At 48.8% G+C, this 21,772-nt stretch overlaps 8 protein-coding genes across 8 annotated transcripts; 4 read left to right on the top strand and 4 right to left on the bottom strand.

Annotated features, from left to right (window-relative positions):
- Positions 1–162: 162 nt before the first annotated feature.
- On the top strand, positions 163–8,105 carry N7446_013790 (uncharacterized protein; the record flags this gene model as incomplete). Its single annotated transcript, XM_058522530.1, has 25 exons — positions 163–1,237; positions 1,310–1,525; positions 1,575–1,603; positions 1,653–2,150; positions 2,204–2,409; positions 2,461–2,918; positions 2,965–3,039; positions 3,103–3,312; positions 3,371–3,442; positions 3,502–3,803; positions 3,869–3,889; positions 3,941–4,084; positions 4,133–4,234; positions 4,292–4,508; positions 4,560–4,728; positions 4,844–5,381; positions 5,433–5,814; positions 5,866–5,942; positions 6,001–6,097; positions 6,172–6,399; positions 6,467–6,648; positions 6,702–6,809; positions 6,863–6,977; positions 7,032–7,213; positions 7,266–8,105. The coding sequence occupies 25 exons, from the start codon at positions 163–165 to the stop codon at positions 8,103–8,105; spliced, it is 6,543 nt and encodes a 2,180-aa protein (XP_058366007.1).
- A 322-nt stretch (positions 8,106–8,427) lies between these two features.
- N7446_013789 (COG1/VPS51 family protein) lies at positions 8,428–10,875 on the bottom strand (the record flags this gene model as incomplete). Its single annotated transcript, XM_058522529.1, has 4 exons — positions 8,428–9,608; positions 9,728–10,453; positions 10,503–10,672; positions 10,733–10,875. The coding sequence occupies 4 exons, from the start codon at positions 10,873–10,875 to the stop codon at positions 8,428–8,430; spliced, it is 2,220 nt and encodes a 739-aa protein (XP_058366006.1).
- Positions 10,876–11,052: 177 nt separating this feature from the next.
- cdc123 (cell proliferation protein CDC123) lies at positions 11,053–12,476 on the top strand. Its single transcript, XM_058522528.1, has 2 exons — positions 11,053–11,183; positions 11,236–12,476. Exons 1-2 carry the CDS (start codon positions 11,059–11,061, stop codon positions 12,383–12,385), a joined length of 1,275 nt encoding a protein of 424 aa, XP_058366005.1. The 5' UTR covers positions 11,053–11,058; the 3' UTR covers positions 12,386–12,476.
- A 56-nt stretch (positions 12,477–12,532) lies between these two features.
- N7446_013787 (dodecenoyl-CoA isomerase) lies at positions 12,533–13,581 on the bottom strand. Its single transcript, XM_058522527.1, has 2 exons — positions 13,305–13,581; positions 12,533–13,218 (listed from the first exon to the last, which is right to left on the bottom strand). Exons 1-2 carry the CDS (start codon positions 13,493–13,495, stop codon positions 12,582–12,584), a joined length of 828 nt encoding a protein of 275 aa, XP_058366004.1. The 5' UTR covers positions 13,496–13,581; the 3' UTR covers positions 12,533–12,581.
- Positions 13,582–13,848: 267 nt separating this feature from the next.
- N7446_013786 (uncharacterized protein) lies at positions 13,849–14,227 on the top strand (the record flags this gene model as incomplete). Its single annotated transcript, XM_058522526.1, has 2 exons — positions 13,849–13,899; positions 13,961–14,227. 2 exons carry the CDS (start codon positions 13,849–13,851, stop codon positions 14,225–14,227), a joined length of 318 nt encoding a protein of 105 aa, XP_058366003.1.
- A 330-nt stretch (positions 14,228–14,557) lies between these two features.
- On the bottom strand, positions 14,558–15,454 carry N7446_013785 (serine palmitoyltransferase small subunit family protein). Its single transcript, XM_058522525.1, has 2 exons — positions 15,220–15,454; positions 14,558–15,150 (listed from the first exon to the last, which is right to left on the bottom strand). Exons 1-2 carry the CDS (start codon positions 15,335–15,337, stop codon positions 14,909–14,911), a joined length of 360 nt encoding a protein of 119 aa, XP_058366002.1. The 5' UTR covers positions 15,338–15,454; the 3' UTR covers positions 14,558–14,908.
- Positions 15,455–16,212: 758 nt separating this feature from the next.
- N7446_013784 (peptide chain release factor family protein) lies at positions 16,213–16,861 on the top strand (the record flags this gene model as incomplete). The annotated part of the gene is made up of 2 exons (XM_058522524.1): positions 16,213–16,380; positions 16,469–16,861. 2 exons carry the CDS (start codon positions 16,213–16,215, stop codon positions 16,859–16,861), a joined length of 561 nt encoding a protein of 186 aa, XP_058366001.1.
- A 255-nt stretch (positions 16,862–17,116) lies between these two features.
- Positions 17,117–20,265, bottom strand: N7446_013783 (uncharacterized protein; the record flags this gene model as incomplete). Its single annotated transcript, XM_058522523.1, has 6 exons — positions 17,117–17,564; positions 17,613–17,792; positions 17,843–19,551; positions 19,609–19,779; positions 19,834–20,144; positions 20,205–20,265. 6 exons carry the CDS (start codon positions 20,263–20,265, stop codon positions 17,117–17,119), a joined length of 2,880 nt encoding a protein of 959 aa, XP_058366000.1.
- Between the last annotated feature and the right edge of the window lie 1,507 nt (positions 20,266–21,772).

The following is a 21,772-nucleotide window of genomic DNA, read 5'->3' as shown; positions in this document are numbered from 1 at the left end:
TCGTCTTGTCGTCTCGTTTGGGCTTTCAACTCCTGTAATACCCGGTTTGAGTCCTAAGCCTACAACAGCCTGACGAAGCAAGAGTCCAAAGAACACACAAGAGTCCCAATTTCCAAACTCACCCTAGGTTGGCTCAGGATTACCTTCCTCTCCAAGGCTAAGATGGGGTCTGTACAGACCCCCTGGACCTCGATCCTGCTGCAGGAAAAACCTGGACTGCATGAGTACAATCATGCCCTTCTGAATGTTGACAAGTACTACAGCCGGCTGAGTGCCGCCATGCAAAGCGAGAAGGTCCGGGACCAACTATGCCTCAACCCAGATCAAACACACTCTCGCCTTCTGAAGTCCTTCGAAATACTTCGAGTCAAGCAATTGCCGGGTCCCGTTGCGGAGGAAATATTCAAGGTCATGGTTCTCTCATTTATCAATGACAATATCTTCTCTCCGGCACAACTCATTCAGCTTGTCGGTTCTGCCCTTCCAATTATTACGAAACAGTCCTCCCAATCCCAATACATGTGTGACGTGGTGGAGGTGCTACTTGCATCTCAGGGCCTGCTAGACCACTTGGTGGCTAACGAGGAATACTCCGCGGTGTTGGAAACATGGATGTCACCAGGAAACAATCTCCCGGTTGCTGTCCTCCGGCAGGTGGGTAATAACGTTATCTCCATGTGCAATGTATGTTCCGCAGACCATGGAACTACCACCATCTCAGAGAGTTGGGATATCGCAGTTCAATCGGAGACATCTCTCAACTCCCTCGAGAAGTCTCACGAGGAAGAGCTCAATCGCGTGACAATCAAAAATCTGCCCCCGCTGGAGGCAATGAAAGTCCTTCAATTGGATGACAAGAAGTCCAATTCATCCCAACTCAACAAAGACCCCAAGAAAAATCTCCAAATTCCAGACGAACTTCTTGCACATCTACATCGATTCGACATAACTGCACCATTGTCTGTTCGTGGGATTACCTTGGCCCGTGAAAAGATTCAAAACAAGATTATCCCAGAGCTCCTGCGCTCGGCATTAGAAAGCTTTCCATGCAGAATATGCCTGGATAGGCTGAGGGGGAGCCTAACCCCTCTCATGGTGGCCGTTCGAACAGACATGCCCTCTGGGAACCCAAAACAATTTGATGATGTCCAAGACATCTTTGGCAAGCGGATTGGGGTTTGGAAAGTGTTACTCTCCGATACTGCTTTCAAAACTGCAAGAATGCTCGCTGGTGAAGGTAGGTTTGATACTCTCTTTGCATACCCATGATCCGTGGGCCATTTGCGCATGAGCTTCTGACAGAATCTAGATACACTTCCCGCCGTGGTCGAGGCACTCAAAGCCCTTGCAAGTGGTGAATGGACAGGTAAAAATCTCTCTCGGCCTGTGGGATCTAAAAAGCAGAAGAAGGCGCTACAGGTTCCCATCATGGCTGCTACTGTGAATTCGACTGTGTCAATCTTATGGCAGATTGATATTGGATTTTACGATGAGCTTCCGTGGATTCAGCAGCATGTCATCAAAGGTAAGCATTTTCCCCTGAGAGAGGAGACAACATGCATTAACTTCTACAGTTTGGCAAATCGTAACGTCGGATCAAGAGGTAAGTTGTGGTTTACAAAAAGCAGTCAATATGCTAATTTAATATACAGCTTGAAAAGGCGATTGATCAGCTTATCTTGATTCAAACATCCTACTCCCCTGCGCTCAGTGCACTTTGCGTGACACGGCCCATGCAGCAATTCGATGGAACCTGGATCCCGCATCAATTTGACAGCGTGAAAGGCTCTCACCCAAAGCCACCCGATCCCAACCCTAACACAGATCAAGCTTTGATTGGGATGTCAAGTACGGTTTCCATCCACAATCCACCTTTGACCTCGAATGAACCACAAGCTGACCTGATTGACTTCCTAGACAAGTTTTACAATTTTACCGAGCCACTTCTCAGGTCCCTTCTCGATAGACATGAAGACGACGAGTTTCCATTTGAGCTTTCGGCCCAGGAGTCGGAAGTTGTTAGACACTTCAGCACCTCTACATTGATCTTGGGACGAAGTGGTACTGGCAAAACCTCATGTTTGTTATTTAAGATGCTTGCCAGGCACATGTTGAAGGAGTCGGCTTCGGACGAGCAGCAAGCTCGACAGGTATGTCCATTTCCTCTCACAGGTTAGCAACAGGAACCTGATGGATTATATAGCTCCTCTTGACCCGCTCGTCTTACTTGGCTTCGAAGCTGCAGACCTACGCAAAGACTCTTATTGATACTCAAGCCACCGCTGCATCGAAACCTCCAGATCAGGATTTTGATCCAAAGCCTACTTCATTCTTTGCTTTGCGTCGTGGGAACTTCCCGGTCATTTGCACTTATGAGGCCTTCCTCGACTTCATGGAGAACACACTTAGGTTTGAACAATGTATTTTCGCTGTTTCCCAAAAGTCGCTAACATACCTTAGGATGGCGGATCGGAAAGACTTTTTACACGACATCACCTCCAACAAGACGAAGAAGAACATTGACAGTCAAATGGACATGCCCCGGAAAGTTGACTTCAATATTTTCAAGACTGAGTACTGGGGTTGTTTATCCGGACTGGCCCCAGCCTCTTGTTCCCCAGAACTGCTCTTCGCCGAGATCATGGGCGTTATTAAGGGCTGCAATATTGTTGCAAAGCGATTAAAGTCACTACGGCGTGCGGAATATGTCTCGAAGAATGCAAAGGCTTCCCCTGCCTTTGCCTCCGAGGCTGACCGCGAGAAAGTATTTGCGGCTTTTGAACGCTACGAAAAGCAGAAGAAACAGCGCAAAGAGATTGATGAACTAGATCGCGTTACCTCACTCCTCAGATCACTTGAGGAGAATCCTGCGATTGCACAGCAGGTCCGGCGCTGTTTCGAGGAGATCTACGTTGATGGTATGTCAAAACTCGCTTTCCCTCTTGTTTCGTCTAACCTGTTTAGAAATTCAAGATCTTCGCTGTCTTGACGTCGTCTTGCTTCTGGGTTGTCTGAGCGACGCCCGCGGAATTCATCTCGGTTTGAATCCTTTCAGCATTGTGTAACTCGAGTGCTTTATTGACTAATATAATACGTTTACAGCTGGTGATACTGCTCAGTGTATCTCGAAGGATTCAGTTTTCCGATTCCCAGAGATAAAAGACTTGTTTTATGATCATTACGAGGTCACTGCTAAGCAGCTGAATCAACCTCTGTTGGCGAAGCCAGTTCAGTTCTCACTGTCAAAGAACTATCGTTCGCACCAGGGAATTTTAAGCTTCGCGTCATGGGTGATGCAACTGCTCTGGAATGGTACGACCACTTTTTATCATCTTTTTTTACTGGACTTCCTCTTACTCTTTTTGTATAGGGTTCCCTGAGACCATTGACAAATTGGAGCCAGAGATTGGCGAGACTGGAGGACCCAAGCCCATTATATTTGGTGCGCTTGTTATTCATCCAAGGCGTTGAAATCTGACTACTGACACTTTGTTCACATAGCTGGGTTTGACGCTTCAATCCTCTCCGCCAAGATGATAGGGCTAGTCAAGCTCAATGACCAGGTTGCTGATTTTGGCGCTGAGCAAGTCATCATCGTCCGAGACGATTTAGCGAAAGACAAACTCCAGACTCAGATCGGCAAAATTGCTCTCGTGCTCACTGTTCTTGAGAGTAAGGGCATGGAGTTTGACGACGTATTGATCTATGACTTCTTCGGCAGCAGTGAGCTGGGTAGCAGCTACCGTTGCCTCCACATGATTGCCACTCCTTCGCGGGCACACTTTGACCCTCAAAAACACGCTGTCAGTACTCCCTGGTACATATAGTAACCTTTCACATTATGATTGCTAACATGGCTGGCAACTAGGCCCTTTGTTCCGAGCTCAAGGTAGATTCTTTGGTGTCAGATGTCATAATCTTTACTTACAGATAGTGACAGCATCTCTACGTCGCCGTCACCCGAGCACGAAGGCAGCTTTGGTTTATGGAAACCCAGGGGAAGAGCATTGGTCCCATTCTTGAAGCCCTCTTGAAAAGTGGCAGCCTCGAACTCGCTGAGTTGGTCAAGCAAAAGGACCCGAATGTGAGATTTGTTCTGATTTAGAAATGCTTTACGCTAAAATAGTGACAGGTTGCTGAAAAGGTCAAAGTCCTGCGAGCTGGAGGCTCCGTGGACCCTGAAAGATGGCTGAAACGAGCAAGTCATCTGCTGAATCAGAAGAACTTTGCAGATGTGAGTTCATCTTATCAGCAATTGTTCAGGTCAACTGTGGCTAATAAACATTTTCAGGCATTATTTTGCTACAGGAAGACCAAGGACGTTCCAGGAATTGCCCGCTCACAGGCTTGTTTACATGAGCAAGAAGCAAGAGCCTACAAAGCAGCTGGTGATTACGAGAATTCTACCGCTTGCTTCGAGAAAGCAATCACACTTTTCCTTGAAATTGGCTTCATCGATGAGGCCGCATCCTGCTACGAAGTTCTTGGGCAATTTGACAAACTTGCAGGTTTGTTACCACGCACAATCCGAGTTGAGAAGATATTGACACAGTCCATAGCAATCTGGGAAAACCGTGGTCAGTATGTAAAGGCTGCAGGATTCTATGAGAAGGGCAACATGTTCAAAGAAGCCTCCTTGTGCTACCATTTGTGCACCGAATACGAGCAAGCAGTGGAGGTTTTGCGCCGCGGTGACCAATTCGATGAGCTCATCCCATATATCAACCGGTACGTATGGCGCAAATTCTTCCCCTTCATTCAAAGATGCTATGCAGAAAAGAAATCAAACCCTCTTTCCGAACGCCCTTCGGATAAGTTGCAAGGCAAAGTTAACATTTCATAGAAACCGCGAGTATCTCAACGAGGCTACGCTCCTTCGTTACTCAAGGCTATGCAATATTTTACTCAAACAGGGACGAGTCTCTGCCAATTTGAGACTAGCCACAATCAACATGCTCGGAACAGATGCATCTAAGGTGGCTTTCTTCAAAGAGTTCGAGATGTGGGACCAGCTGCGTGGCCTTTTCTACACCAGTGGGAGATGGTTTGAGTATTATGAGCTGTCGCTGGCAGTTGGCGATATCTCTGCAGCTCTGAACACAATGCTGCGGTTCGGACTTTTGCCTGCAGCTGACAAACAGATTGCTCAGATGCTGTTTCACTACGCCATGGCAGAAGCCTTTTATGGTCGCAATAATCTGTCTCCTCCTATCTACGAACGAGATAAGATCTTGAGGGCTGTTAAATCAACCTGTCTTGAGCAATTGGGTAAACAATGGGGTGACTTGCACAAGTTTGGTGACGAAATTTATGACGAGAAAGCCTCGATGTCAATAAAGAGACTGCAGAACGGTCTTCTGAAAGACTTCTTTTGTCTTTATGTGGGTTTATAATTTCTCTCTAATTTTAATCACCGAGCTAACCATGTCTAGGCCGTCACCTTTGAGAAAGGTATTTTCCATCGAGCTAACGGATTGCTTCTTCCAATGGACATGATCTCGCGAGTCGGCCGGCTCCTGCAGGATTTCGATGCAAATATCAAGTCTTCATACAACTGCCTAGCCCTTGTTTTTGGTATCTTCGCCGATCCAAAGCAAGACACGCTGTCAATTGTGCTTGACTGGTCCCCTTTGAGACATATGGATTCCACAACTCATGCGCTTCCGGAAGGTTCCTCGATGCAGGATATGCTCAACTATGCGAAAACTATTGTTCAAGATAGATTCAGCGCAGCATTTGCCCTATTCCATGACACCGCTATGGCTCGCATGAAAATGGAACTCCCGATTCCATGTCTCAATCAGCTTTGGAGAGGTATGTCATATAAATCTCGACACTTCAAGCTTGCTCACCAAATTTAATTAGGTCACTGTCCAAAGGCCGATGACTGCACATACGACCATCAAAAGGTTACGGATGACATGGTTTGTCAAAAGTTCAAGGTGAGTGTGACCGAGGCCAATTTAACTGACGGTTGAAGCTAATAATGTCTCTCTTCAGTATCTTCTCGCCGTTGCTGAGGTTTTTGCGAGAGCCACACCCCTTTATCGAGGAAAATACCTCAAGGAGGACTTCAGTAGACACTTTTGGGGGCGCAGTAAGTCCAATATGGTCCCCAGCAACCACTTCAATACAACTTCGCTTGCTCTTCATATCTGACATGTTCTACAGGGAGATATTGGGTACAAAAGATCCAAGAGGAGCTGCTGCTCATCAGTTCCATGGATCAATCAGCCCTTGCAATTACACAACTGCGGCACATTTTGTACAACAACCCAGAGTTCATGGCAACTGCCTATTGCCTCGAAGATTTGTTTTATCATCGCATGCACCACGAGTGGAGAAGCTACTGCACTCTGACCTCTTTCTTGGACAAAGTTCAGCAAGCTCAAACTCTCGGTAAGATAGACCCACCTCAAGTTTCAAAGATAGAAGTCCGAATGGAGAATTGACTGGGACTGAATAGGACCTCAAACGGCGCAACGATTCCATCGACAAGTGGTGCGTAAGATTGAGCAAAACATGTCTCAAAGCGAACGCAGCATGGGAGGGACCAGGAAGTCGCATCATCCACTCGCAGCACCCCTGGCCGGATTGAAGACAGCCGAGAGGATTCGCATTGCAGTTGAGAGGCGCAGTTCCGACTTTGTAAGATACATATCTTCGCTCTCTGTGAAGCTATACGTACTAACTTCTCACAGCCGAACGCCGTCAAAGAGTTTCTCCAGTGCATCGACAAGGGCGCTGCATCTTCCCTAACCCATTTCCATGCATTGATTTGTGTGCTCGAGTTGGCAGCCACATACATTGTACGTTTATTTGAAATCTATGCGAACAGCTCCAGCTAATAATAAGTTTCCAGCTTTCTATTTCAAGCCCGGATAATGCAATTGTAGTACCCTGGTCCTGGGCTCTCTTGTATCTTCCAACAATCATGCTGTCGTCAGGCAAAAGTCACTTCAAAGAAAGGGGGAAGCGTAACTCCACGCAGCTGCTCATTTGTATGGTCTATACACTATGCAGGGTTATAGACACCATCGAGACTGCGACCAGCTCGACCGAATTTAGCTTCCAAGGCAAGGGATCGTTTAATACACCGTCGGTTGCGATGAGACGTCGCTACACTGATTTCCTCACGACCGTGCTTCTTAATCTGCAGAACTGGCCCAACCCGCCAAAGGGTCTCAAGGAAATGATCACATTGGTTCATAAGGTATGTTTCTTTGCTTGCATCTATTCAAAAAGCCGTTAACTCATGGAAAAAGACACTGCGTGCCTATCTTCCAAAGAACATGCATATCGGTCTAGTCGGCCATGACACGTTCCGACAGACTTGCATTCGTGAATACGACGTCTACCACCAGAAAGATGAGATTTGCGTCATTACACTTGACAACAAAGAAACTGCTCCTTTATTCCTGCGATCAATGGTCCAGAGTAACGCCAAGTTCTGCACGCTAGACGATATTCTACGCGTCTCTCACGCGGTGGAACAAACATCTGCACAGCCAGATCAGACAGGAGAGACCTCCAATGTCGAAGAATACACATGCTACGAGATCGACATGATTGTCAATCTTCAACGGCGCTGGCGGAAGGTGATGAGAGTATTCGAAGTCAACCGTCGCTCACGGGCGACGCGTGAAGGGAAATTGATCGAACGCTTGCATGATATTAGCTCCAACATCCTTCCAGCAGCTGGCTGGTCTGCCCTGGACAAAATTCACATACGCAAGGTGCTCTTCACCGATGGCATCCGGGTCGTCCGCGATATGGAGGTTCAGCTCGCTTGTCTCCAGCAGTTGAACAATAAGTGGCGCTATCAGTTTAACAACTGTCAGTCCACTATCAAGCTGGAGGAGCTTTCTGCTCTTCGTGGCGACATCCTCGGTCTTGAGAAGAAGCTCAACTACGTACTTGAGAATTGGTCCCTAAGAGGCCTTGAGAAGGGGCTCATGCAGCTGGCCCCCACGCCCTCGGTGCCGGTGCTCGGGATGCCCAGCGTACTCTTTTGGCTGTTCAATGTGATATGGACATGCTCATGTCTCTGGTCCATGCGATTGCGACCAATAGTCGCTAAGGCGGTTTCTTCATATTCCGTCTAATCAGCGAACCCATTCGAAAAGAAAAAGACAAAAAAAAAAAGAAAGAAAGAAAGAAAGAAAGAAAAAAGAAAAGACAAAAGAAAGGAATAAGAACGAAACCAAGAAAAAAGGAACACCACTCTACTCGGGTGCATGTCAGGATATGATCTTAAGTCTGCTTAGGTTACCTAGCTAGCTACGATTGAATGAAGTACTTGTATGAAATCTTGATATCATATAAAATATCGTTCCTATTCTTCTATTCAAGACGAAGAAATAGAGGGAAAAGTAACTAGTCTTGCAAGTAATCCGTAGAACTATCCGACGGTCGAAATCTTGAGCTTCAACGTTCCGCCAACAAGCCAAAAAGCAGCTCTGTCCGAGCCCAGTACTCGTTTGCAGATTGCCTAATCGTTTTCACAGCTTCGGCGCTAGGGTCAGCACTCTTCTGAGCACGGGCAACAACATCAGCCAGCTGATATTGCTCACCGAGCATCCTGGATAGATATAGAGAATCAAAGAAGAGTTGCATCTTCCAGTCCCGCAGGGCGTCGACTTGGCCTTCGGTATTGTATTCTGCGGGCTCCTTCTCTTGATCCTTGTCACCGTTTGTGGCAGGCTCTTCATCATTGGTCTCGGACTTGCTTGGGGAGTCTGGGCTTTCGAGATCATCAAGAGAGGATGTAATAGCAGTCTCTAGTTCTTTCTTCAGGGCTTGTTTCAATGCTTGCACCGTTGACGGATCCCACAGATCTGACCCGCAGGTGTCCATCGTTGAAGTAAGACGACGCAGGAACTTAAAAGTCGACGCAGAGGGCTGAACTGGTACGGCGGGGTTGCCTTCCCATAATGACCGACCTGGTACCATCTTGGCTTTGCCTGTTTGTGGATGCGTCTTCGAAGATGGCAACATCTTCAAGGAGCCGGTCTTGGCGACAGCTTCTGAGGCAAGCAACTTTTGTAACTCCGGAACAATATCACTTGAGAAGACAAAGTCCCCTGCCACAAATCTGGCCGGGATATCACGCCGGACCAATCGAATGAGTCTCAGCAGGAAGGTGGCCTTTTCGCTCGAATGCGATGAGCCGAATGATTTGAATGCGCTACTAAATGATGTTTGTAGGTTGTTGAATGACTCTCGGACTGCAGAATGCAGAGCATCAGACAGAAGACGTGGGTCATCCTCGTTGAGTCGAGGCGTAATGTCAATATCTTCGTCCTCAACCTCCCCACCAACGAGAATATCGGTCCACCGCATGCGACGCAGAGAGTCGATAGACTCATTTACTTCTTGGATTGATGTGAGCCACGCTTTATACGTAACGAGAACAGTCGACACGTCTTCATCACGGCCAAGAAGTCTGTCTGCCACAGTTTGTTTAAATGTCTGTGCGCCATTTGAGTACTCTGCGACAATGAGATCACCATCCCACAGAGACCTAACAGATTCATGCTCTTTTTTTCCCAGTCCAAGACAATGGAACAAGCTCTGCCTCCGACCTCTTCCAGACTCAGTGCTTGCACCTTTAGGATTCGTGATAGCTGGTCATTGAAGATCCTCCGCAGCCTCTCCAACACATCAAGTGATCCATGGATGATGGTCGAACCCCAAGACGAGAGCCATAATTCAATAGTTTCCGTACGCAGGGAGAGAAGCTCAGAGAAGTCGTTGCTGTGAGCCAGGTCTTTCTGGCAGCCTTCAGCGAATTTCTCGAACGCCTGAAGTGACCACTCTTTGATCGAATCAATTCCATCAGTCCTATTTAGCTCACTCAACTTGATCCAAGGCGTGAAGTTTTTGACAACTGGAGCCACCCATCGACCCAGAACTTCAACTTCTAGTCCATCTAGACTGCGAATCTCTGGATCGGCGAGAATCGGTCGAGCTTTGAGTTTCGAAAGCACCTCTGAGAACTGACGGTGCCGCAGGACCTTCGAAGTCTGCAGTGTCCGGACAAATAGTTGAAGGGCCTTTGGGATGTTCTCACGAGACAGATCCAACTGGCTTGCAATGACATCCAGACGCACTTGATGGAAATGGTGGATCGCATCATCAGAAGAAGAGCTAGTTGCGAGACAATACGCGGCCAACGACTCGATGATATCATCTTCCGTTGCGCCGGTGGAAGCAAGGCGCTTTTCAATTCGTTTGAGAAGCGTTCGCCATAGGGGTGCCAATTGATTCCGCAGATCGTCAAGGAACGGAGGAACTGATTCGTGCTGCGATAATGTCTTATGTAGTAGTCGGGAGACAACGAGAATCTTGGAGATTAGCAGAAGGGATGCACGGCGTCGTAAAAGTCGTGTGATAGATGTGGTACACCTATGTAGGAGCGCAAGCTGAGCGCCGAAGGCGTGTTTATCTGCGTCTGCAAGCACATTAGTCGTCAATTCCTAACCCTTTGGCAAGCACCATACTCTTCTCCACATCACCACTCTTGATTTGTCTAGCATGGACATGCTTCCTTTCCACCAGTCGGGGGTTGCATCGGCGTCCAACATCGGCGAGAACGGTTTCCACGTCCTGGATATCGCGGTTCATAGCCACAATTGTCTCGGCAGTTCCGACCAAATCACGGTATCTCATTCTATAAGGACGCGCACCATATCAGCATCTTTCTAGGCACTCCGCAGACTCAATCACTTACCCCACGAGAGCTCGGAGCTTCTCCTTATTGCTCGCAATGTCCCGGCGCAACTCCTGTTCCACACGGCGAACCGTGGGAATCGGATACTGAAAGGCATCATGCCATGACTTCAGGCTTTGAGGATCAGGTGCCTCGGGGGCCATGCTGGCGGGATGTACAACGAGATGCGAGCTTGACACGGAGAACAAGTAATGCCAACGCGATTGATGCCTTGGCGCCTGAGTTCCTGGTTACTCAGCCTGCCTTATCAGCACGTGATTCAGAAAAATGTCCCCGCGATCTTCCCCTCGGCGGTTGAACTTCTGTTCATGCAGAAGATGTCCAATATGCCGTCGATTGATCCCGAGACTCTGGTGGAGTCGTCATCTAATGACCTACCGGACCGCCTGCCTTTCCCGCCAACAACCTACTCTCACATCCTCCATTGCTCCTACCACGACTGGCATCCCCGGTATGCTTTTAGATATGACTCAATGCAAACTGATCTGACTGAAAGTACATAGATACCGCACACTCGTGCCTAAATCGCGCTGCATTCCTTTAACAACCGCTTTCGTAAAATACCTCCGCGCCGACGGCATCGTCCTCCCACCCGAAGCCGCTCCTCCAACCGACGATGATAACCTGGACACATTCTCCGACTCCGGCGAAGAGGAAGCCGATCCCTCCACCGAATGGGCGGGGATTCACACCCAGATAAAGAATACCATTGCTGAATTTGGCGGCATTGTCACCCCAAAGTTGAACTGGAGTGCTCCTAAAGATGCGACCTTCATGGCCGCCACAAACGACACCCAATGCCGCACCCCGAATGACATATATCTCCTTCTGAAAAGCAGCGATTTCATCACCCATGATCTAGATCACCCATTTGATGACTGTGTGCCGGACACAACAAATGACGATACACCCACGTCCACTGTTGACTCTCCCTTGCCGGAGGTGCCATATCACTTGGTCCTCCGTAAGTATGTCAACTTCAACCCGTCCCTTGAATTCCGCTGCTTCGTGCGCAACCGCGTACTGCTATGTATGAGTCAGCGTGATCAGAATCACTTTGACTTCCTCTTCCCTATGCGCGACATGCTCCGGTCCCGGATTCAGTCATTCTTTGATGAAAAGCTCAAGGACAGCTTCCCCGAACCTAACTTCGTGTTCGATGTATATATCCCCGCACCTCACCAACGTGTCTGGCTGATTGATGTGAACCCGTGGGCACAGCGGACAGACCCGTTGCTTTTTAGTTGGTTGGAGATCCTGAACATGAAGGATCCCATTGGTGTGCAAGAGGAAGATGATGGAGCTGAGGAGTTTGTGAGAATTTCATTCCGTGATGGCAGCATCATTACTTCGGGAACCGCGGAAGAGCTTGACGATGGAGATTCAAGCTCCGCATCGGAGGAAGAGAACGATGACCCCGAAAAGGACGATGAACAAGCCCCCTTCCTCCCAGAATTCCGTCTTATCAAGAAGGATGATCCGGAAGCATATGCGTTTAGCTCAACACAGTATTCGGCTCATAAGGTGCCGAAGGAGTTGGTGGATGCTTCGCTTGCTGGACCTGGCGGCATGAGCGAGTTCATGGGCAAGTGGCACGAGATTCTCAAGCAGCAAGAGCAGGAGGATCAAGCCGCGGGTAGTGACTCGGATTAAAACATCTATGTCTCAGGGCGTTGTCTAAAAGCATTATGGCGTTTGGCTAGAGTAGGAATATGACAATTATGGCATTGCATCGTGAATGAATACAACAATTTACGAAATTTCCTCATGCAGTATATCCTGAAAAGAATATATTCATATCCGAAAGTATAACCCCTACGAGCTATATACAAAATCATACCATACCACCTCAAAGCTTATGCTTCTTCTCGCCAGTAGCCAACTTCCGGAACTCCTCCTGCGGCAAACCCATCATAAACCGCTCAAGCCCCATAAACGCCTCAAGCCCATTCTGACGATCCAAAAGCTCCCTCTCAGGCCGCCTAACAAGTTCCTTAATCTTAAGCAAACTAGACTGATTCAAATGCGTCCCAAGCCTCTCCTCAACCTCTTCAAGAACAAGCTTCAAGAACCCATCGGAATCTTCCTTATTACCACTAGCCGGCGCAAACACCTTATTAACAAACCCAGCAGCAACAAGTTCGTCACAGGTAATCCGCTTGCTCATGATAAGCGCCTCGTTCGCCTTGGCAATACCAAGCCGCTCGACGAAAGCGCGGCTGGCGCCGCCTTCGGCTACAAGGCCGAGCGAAGAGAAGGGTGTTAGGATGAATGTGTGTGGAGCTGCGTAGATGAAGTCTGCGTGGGCAACTAATGCGGCTGAGAGTCCGACTGCCGGCCCGTTCAGGGCGACCACTAGGATCTTGGAGTGGGTGTAGAAGGTGCGGGTTACGTCGACGTTGTTGGCGACGAAGCCGCGGACCAGTTCACGGCGGCCATTGCCGCTTAGGTCGCCATTTGGTCGGGAGCTGGTTACGTCGGCGCCGCTGTGGGTTGGATGGTGATGGTCAGTTTATTATACTTGTCAATTGGTTGTGGTTGTGGATATTTGGGTGTTAATTGGGGTACATACGCTGAGAAGAATCGGCCGGTACCGGTTAGGACAGTGGTGAAGATGTCTTCGCGCTGGTCGATCTCGCGCAGACGCTCGGCGAGTAGGTAGTAGAGGTCTTGGTTGAGGGCGTTTAGCTTCTCGGGTCGGTTGAGAGTCACGATCGCAACGCGATCTTGGTAGGTGACGGTGATGAGCTGTTCGTTCGACATTATTGTAAGTGAGGAAGAGAACAGGAATTACAGTCCCGTCTAGATATAAATGTACTTTCGGTATTGATTATTTTGCGGGGAGCCGAGGCCCGCGGTATGAATGGCGCCTGAGAAACGAGGTGTCCGTTTGTTCTGTTTGCTCACATAATCAGGCCCGTGACTGGCTGTGGTGCCACTCAAGTTGAAGATCATCGCAAATATTTGGTGCTTTCACTTGATAGCAGAAGATCAATTGCAGATTGCAAACGTCGAAGCAATCTCATCGACATCCAATTCCCTCACCTCCGCACCATCCGAATACTTAATTCCGTCTAGAAAAAGCACATCAGCAAAACACATACCCAAAACCCGCTATGTCACAATTCATCCGCAAGCTGCAAGGCGGCAACCTGGAAGTCTTCAAGGTAAATAGCAGCCAAGCACTAACTCCAAAGAAAACCAAATCTCACACATCCGTCTCGCTAGTTCGGCATGTACGTCCTCTTCCCAATCGGCTGGATGTATTATTTCGGCACGAACCTCGACGACCGCTTCGCCACAAAGAACTTCTGGCCCACTGCCGAGCAATCGAACAAAATTCCGCTCGATAAGGAGGAGATTGATCAGGAATTAGCGCGTATGCGGATGGTTGATTCTGTGCGGAGGGAGCGGAGGGAGGCGCAGGCGGCTCAATTCGCCGCTGCTCAGGCACAGGAACAGGCACAGGCACAGACACAGCAGAATGAGCAATGAGTACCGCAGTGCTGAGGGTTATACTAGGTGGTATGGGTGAGTGGAGTGGGTGGCATGCACTGGGATATGACATGCGCGCGCACTATCAAGGTCTCTGGGAAGAGTTGGGTCTTGCAACGCGGCAATTGGGACATTCCCTCTCTTCGCTGTGAAATGACCGAAGGGGGACTGGCATCGCGCTGGGAGTCACGTGTGCTGATGGGAGTTAGCGTTACTTGTACAACACTCTACTCTGGGCATCGAAGGCGTTCTGGGGTTCTGGTTTTTCGTCATGGTTATATCAACCATCTACATATTCTGTATATCATCCAGATGGACAAGTCTGCAAATACCAACTTGAATCATGATCACGTTCCAATGATAAGATAAAGGTATCAATCGGTCACAGGCGTAATCCAAGCCAGGCAAGGCAAGTCTATCAGCCCGCGGCACGAGAGACCCCGAGAAAATAAACGACAAGAATTATTAATAATGCGATGTGCCGCACTGCGACAATGCAAGTTATAGGAATGCCCCTAGTTCCCAGAACACAAGAACTCCAAGAAGCGCCAGCCAACTAGAAAAGGGATATGCAAGGGTTCCCATGAAAGTGTAGACATGGGCCTACACCCAGGGCATTAAGAGCATATCCACTCTTAGCGGCGAGAGAGAATGCAAATGCAGCAATTTCCCTTATCGGGCTCACAATTCAGCCATGCGGGCAGTCGTGGCTGCGGCCGCGTTCTTTGCGGTTTCGTACACCATCTCTCCCATTTGTGTGGCGGTCTCTCCGAAGATGGAACTGACTGACAACCGGCTAGAGCTGAACAGGCGCTCGCCGGCCCAGTAGTAGTAGAGGCGGCCGTAGATGGCGCGGAGGTGGTCGGGGAGGTAGATGTAGATTCCGGCGGTGATCATGGTGATGAGCGTGAGGAGTAGTGTGTCTGAAAAGAATAGAGGGTTAGTCTTTCGTACTCGAAGATATCTGGACGGTGGTGAGGGACGCAACGTACTGAAGATGAGTTTCTCGATTGGCGTCAGCATGTAGATCGCAAAGGTCACCTCATACTGGTAGATCTTGAGGCGCACCCATCGGATGAGAGTGGCAATGGCCCAGATGATGACCTCCATTGTTGCGGGGTTATCGAGGGAATTGGAGGATGGCCTGGTCTTTGGTGCCTGGCGCGAAGAGGATCGAGAAGCGGTTCGTTCGATTTTTCCTGGGTTCTCTGGATCACCAACTCACGCTGCGTATGAGCGTGCGGAGTAGATCAGGTGGAAGTCAAGGCAGACACTTTGCAGTCTGTGTTGCAAGATGGAGTCTCGTGTCGTGCAAAGAACGATGTTTTAGTCAACACGATTCGGGGAGGCTGAGGAAGCGGCCGAGACCACCGGAGATCGCGGAGAGGTGAGCGGGTACTCAGGGGCGATTTTAGGATCGGAGAGTGTGTGTGTCGAAAAGCCGACGTGAGAGGGGCAGGTTGCTATATAGGTGGGTTGACGATCATGAAGAGATTCGAGGTTGGGGGAACTGCAAAAACTTTCCCCTGTCCGTAGATCGTGTGCCATGTATCTTGTACCTCGGGTTCCCGCCACTATCCGCCTAACCGCCAGGTAGTTAGTACTTGTTTGAGGTTGACATCTCACCAATTACTATAATTTGGCCAACATATGTGACCAAGTTTGTCCACGGTCATTATTTAGATCAATCCATTCCAAATAGTCTACTGCTTGTCAATTGTACGTGTACCTGGAGCGGGTGCCTCACTTTGCAGGCAGGTTTCATAGATTGACTCTCGAGTTCTTCAATACAACCAAATCCAATTGCATACGCGGCTCTGCTAGTACTAAGAGCATAACAGTGCAATCAAATATATATCTAGCAGGTAATGTTAGATCTGTTTCAACTTCCGTATAAAGTGCCAAACTTCGCGATACTCCCTTATCGCTTATCAGCCAACCTCAACCTCAATAACTTCACCTCCAACAACCTCCAAACAGCAACAATGCTCCCACGCCTCCGGGGCTCAGCGTCCCAAATAGCAACTCAAACCCGCCTCTTCAGTCAAACCCCAATAACACCCGCAAAGAACCTCCCCCCACGTCTAAAAATCAATGACGCAGACCTAACAATATCCTACCTAAAAGGCACAGGACCAGGCGGACAGAAGATCGTACGTTCCCTCATACAACTCAACGAACCCCTACAAGCAGACCCAAGTCCAAAACAAACCACACCAAAACCAACACTAACATCCCCAGAACAAAACCAACTCAGCCTGCCAAATCAGCCACAAACCCAGCGGGGTAGTAATAAAATGCCAAGCGACACGGTCCCGAGCCCAGAACGAGAAGATTGCGCGGTCGTTGTTAGCGGATCGGGTTGAGGCGCTGTTGAAGGGAGATCAGAGTCGGGTTGCTATTAAGGCTGAGGCGGCGAGGAAGAAGAAGGCTAGTAAGTTGAAGAAGACTAGGCGGAAGTACCGGGAGCTGGGGGGGAAGGAGGGAGATGGGGATGGGAATGGGAAAGTAATGGTGGAAGAGGAGATACTGGAGGAAGAGGGGGAAGTGGGAGAGCAAGGGAAAGAAGAGAAGAAGGTCGAGGTTAAGACTCGGATTGTGGAGGAGTCTAAGGGGTCTGGGAATGGTGTGTGATATACCACTTTGCTTTTTTGGGTTTTGTATAGTAGGTCTACTGGGATACTGGAATGGTGTCTAGGCGTTTTGATAGATTAAGATGCTCTCAGGAAACTGCATCAATAAGCATTTATTTCATGGATCTAGGGTCTCATAACATGCGTGGGGTGGGGGTAACAGGGAAGATTTGCTCGATTGAAGAGAGCACAGGCGCATAGATGGAACTTTTTTTTCGTTTCTGAAGCGGAAGCAAAGCAACAAATCAAGCCCAATTTACGAAATGTAGCTACCCAACACCTTACGCGGCTCGTCTTCGAGACGCTGTTGGGCGAACTGCGACACACGACCATTATGCTTGGTGTCGGCATCCTTCAGGTATGAACCAACCCAAGCCTTGAGGTCGGCACCGGTCTCGGGCCAGGGGTCCTTTTGCTCGGCGCGGATGGTGTTGAGAGGGGTGAAACCAACACCGAAGGACATGTCCTCGATGTCGGCATCGGCAATCAGATCATCTCTGCCGACAGGCAGTGGGGGAAGCTCGAGGAGCTTCAGCAAGGCCATGCAGGTGAGTCCCCATCCCTTCAGAGCATAGGTAGTACTAAACTCTTGCGAGTTGGCGAGGGTCTTGGTGAAGGATATGATGGCAGTCTTGCGGTCCAAGGGCCGGGCAAGCTTCTGGGTCTCGGGCAGAATGACGTGGAGGTAAACCTGCTTGAAGAGTCTAGAAAGGAGTTAGCATTAATGCGATTTGAGAAAGGAGGATACGCACCCTGCTTGAACCTTGTCTGTGACGTTGATGAAGAAGTCGGCGCTGTAGCCCTTGTCGTCATGTGCCGAGATAAAGTGGAAGAAACGGACAAAGCGCATGGTGAGGTTCTCAGTCTTGGAACCTTGCAAACGCTGAAGAACGATCTGCATGATCATAATGAAGTAGTTCTCGAGGGCAGATCTGGGCAGATGTTAGTTGGTTGTCGATTGGGGGGCTGTAAAGGTACGTACGGTGGGAAGTTTGCAACAACTGTCTCCAATAGGTCAAATCCAAAGCTCTCGTTGGCCTTGGTGGAAACCAGCTTCTGGAAGATACCAAGTATGGGCTCAATCTGATTGTGCTCCATGATGTACTGCGAGCCACGGGGAATGACCGAGGAAAGCAGGCGGACCAAAGCAGGGATGTTTCCCTTTGAGTCCCACATCACAGGCATCAGGATGGGACCAATGAGCTCCTGGTAGTAGGTGGGAAGGGTTGCAGACGAGTTGGCCTCGAGAAGGGCCGCGAAGAGTTGGAAAACATAAGGAATGAATTCTTGCACATCTTCCTGCAGGATGCTGGCGAAGGGGGCATAGAGAGCCTGTTCGAGCTTGTCTGGGTTGGCAGGAGCAGCGAATCGGATGAAGGCACCCATAGCCTCGAAGTGGAAGTAATAGAATCGGGGGTTACTAGGGTTCTTCCGAATGATCTCAGTGATGTTGATGAGTCTTTGAAGAACGACATCCGCGAAAGGCACAACGCCCTCCTTGACAACGACCAAGACTCGCATGACACATCGCATCAAGAACTCGTTCTCTTGAACCTTCTCAGGAGCCGGGTTGTTCTGGATAAGCTGGAAGATGTGCTCCAGGAGGTCCTTGGCCAGCGGTGTGATCTCAGCGGGCGAAATCACGGGCTGTCCCTGGCCATCGCTGAGGAACAGCACACGCTCCAGAGCAATGGCAGCGTATGTGTAGACAACAAAGTTAGATGATGCCAAGTGGTTCACCAGCACAGGAAGAACCTGTTGCCACTGCTCCTTTGTGATAATACTTCTGAAGCTGTATAGATACTTGATGGCATCGACCTTGAGAATAGGGTGAACACCAGTGTCGGAGATCAAATCAGCGGCAAGGTTCTGCTGGAAGTAATCGGCAATGCTGACCAGCGGGTTGGTGACAGTAACGCCGTGTGTCGAGGTTGCAGTACCCTTGGCAGCGATAGCAGAGTAAAGGTAAGTCGCAGTGTCCTTGGCCTTCCAGTTGGATGGATCCTTGGCATATTCGGCCAGGTAGTGCTGAGTGTACTTCAAGACAACCTGGGTCACTGAGGACTCAAACTTCTCCGCCAGCCGTCGTAGGAAGTCAGTGGCAGCCCGGCGTCTGGTCTCACTGTCGGATCCTTCCAAATCCCGACGAATAAACTCAATGGGTTCATCCTCAAACAGCTCCTCATCAGACTCACGCAAGCTCACGTTCGGCAAGATGACCTTCTCAACGATCTCAGCCTGGACACCCTCGGCTTGGAAAACCTGAGACTGCTCTGGCATGCTTGCGACAGAGCTCAAGAAGTGCAGTGCTCGGCTGACCAGGATATCGTACTTGGTCTCCTGACCAATGGTTGTGAGGAAGCTCCACGAGCTCTGAATAAACTGCTCAACGTGAGGCTGGAACGCATCCATGTACTTCTGAGCGTAAAGGGTCAACGCCTCGAAAATTCCAGCGCGGACATATTCCAAGAGACCAGCCTCAGTCTCGTCATCCGTGTGCAATAGCTGGTTGTCGTAGGTCAGGTATTTGAGGAAAATCGCGGCGATTCCAGAGATGTTGTCTTCGAACATGGGAGGGAGATCGTGGCAGGAGAGATCGTAGAATAGCTTAACCATCAGGTTGAGCTGAGTGAATCCTTGGGTCAAGTTCTCTTTGTTGGAATTGTTTTGTACAAGGTAGTTATCCAGAGCCTAAAAGATTGTTATTATCCAGTCCAGTCGAGCAAATGGGAAGAAAATGGGAGATACCTCAAACAGGGCCAGGAACGGAGTGCCAAACTTGCCAAGAACATGGTTGATCTCCGTATAAAGCGCATCGGACTGGAACAAAGGTCTCCATCTCTTGAAAATGGAGTGCGCGACTTGGAGCACACCAATGTTGACGGTAGGGTTGGTCGGCGACAGCTTGGAAACGAGATCCTAAACAGGCCAAAGGGTCAGCATTGCATCACCACGCTAGATTGGACAACTTACATCCACGAGAGTTTGCCACTGCTCCCAGAAGTCACTGTCGGCGATCACACTGATGGCCTCACCCAGCTGGCTCTGAATGCCTGGAGGGACCGAGATCATCAAGGTGATCAACTCGCGCTTGAGGGTCTCGACCTCATTGCTCTGCAGCTTGTGGTTTCCATCCTCATCGGTCCAGTTCCGCTTAATGAAGTTCTTGAAGCAAAGAGCACTAGCAAGGCGTGTGTTGTAGGGCGTGGCATCCGATGCGGTAATGTGAAGAAGCTGTAGCGAGAATCCAGGTTTCTGTTCTTCCTGTCGAAGGGCGGTCTCGGCTGGAGTAAACGAAGATCAGTCAATACTGCTTCCAGCATCCAATCGGTCTGCCCACTTACCTTCCTTGTTCCTTCTGGGGTCCAAGCTTGCCTCTAACAGAGCTCCAAGACCCTCCGCCATCTTGTACGTGGGGTATCAACAAAAGTGAGGGGAATAAGAAAAAAGGGCAGGAGAAGAGATGGCAGAAGAGGTGGCAAATGATAGGTACTTATGTATGCCGAAGTGGAGGAGAGATGGCAATCACAGACAAAAAAGTTATCGCTCAAAGGACAATAATAAATAACTGATAATTGTACGGGCAGCCCACATCAACACCCTAGGCCGGATCTGGTTTAGCACGTCACATGCTTGAGCCTCATGCCTCAGGCGTACATTTGCGTAACGAAGTGAAGGTTAGTTACACATTTCTACTTAACGTTAGTTGTTTGATTTGTTCTTTTTTGCTTTTCGACTTCCTTCCTGTCCATTGTCACTACTAAAAGTAAAGTCCGCCGGTAGTACTGTCAAAATACCAGAGAACATATATTTGCCCACCTCAATATCCTTATCACTATAAAAGCAAATGAGTTTAATATATGAGAAACGGTATAATCCATCATATCAGTTCACATGTCCAGTTTATGTATGATTTTTATATCTTTCAATGGTTTTTACGTTTCGGTTGAGTCCTCTTCATGTTTTAGAGTTGGGAGATTTCCTAAGCTAAAGCGAGCTCCCTCATAAACCAATGGAAACCGATGGAAAATTACAGTTAGATTGCTATGTATAGCTTCACATTATTTAGGGACATCATGAAAGTAAGTGAGGTTGGGTCACATAAGGATGGAGTATCAATGGATTCCTTATACTTGGTGGGGCAAAGAAGCTATTGATCTTACTATGGCAGCATACAGTATATAAAAGTCAAATGCTAGTAGAACACAGCCTTTTATGGCTAAAGTGTACACAAAATAGGTTCAGCTGTATGTCGATTCAACCTTTTGTTTGTAGACACTCCCCCATTAACGTCACTTCATTTTTCCTATTGAGCGTAATTATCATAAAGGTATGTACACATGGGCTAACTGGATAACCGAACGGGGTTGCAGTTTTTGATGCAACCTAAGCATTTTCCTTCAGCTCGACTATCACCTTTTCCTCCGGCCTCGGAATATGCACACCTGGCACATCTCCCTGTGGAAGCTTCCTCGCCATCGACACAATATGCCAAGGGGAGGGGGCATCGCGGAAAACGTAATTCAAGGCCTCGAGGTTGCGACCCATTGTTTCTGGGTAGAATAGATATACCGTGACAGGAATACACGCCGAGATAACGGCGTAGATGATATAATATTTCCATCCAATCGTGTCGAGCGCAACAGGGGTAATCATCACGACGATAAAGTTCCAAAGCCACTTATTTGCCGTCGATGCGGACGACATAGCAACTCGCAAACGCATTGGAGCGACTTCGGTGCAGTAAAGGAAGTTTGCGCCGGAAAAGCCAATTGGGTAGAACATGTTGAAGAGCCAGATGAAGGCTACGGAGACGATTGATAGTCCCTTGGAGGCATTATCAAAACTTGTCGTGATGGCCAACACTATCATACAGAGAGACATGCCGGCACCGCTGACGATGAATACCTTG

Source organism: Penicillium canescens (assembly GCF_028828765.1).
Source record: "Penicillium canescens strain IBT 15451 chromosome Unknown utg000011l_segment0_segment0, whole genome shotgun sequence".
Classification (NCBI taxonomy): domain Eukaryota; kingdom Fungi; phylum Ascomycota; class Eurotiomycetes; order Eurotiales; family Aspergillaceae; genus Penicillium; species Penicillium canescens.
The sequence above is the reverse complement of the archived record's forward strand: the minus strand, read 5'-3'. Positions and strand labels throughout refer to the sequence as shown.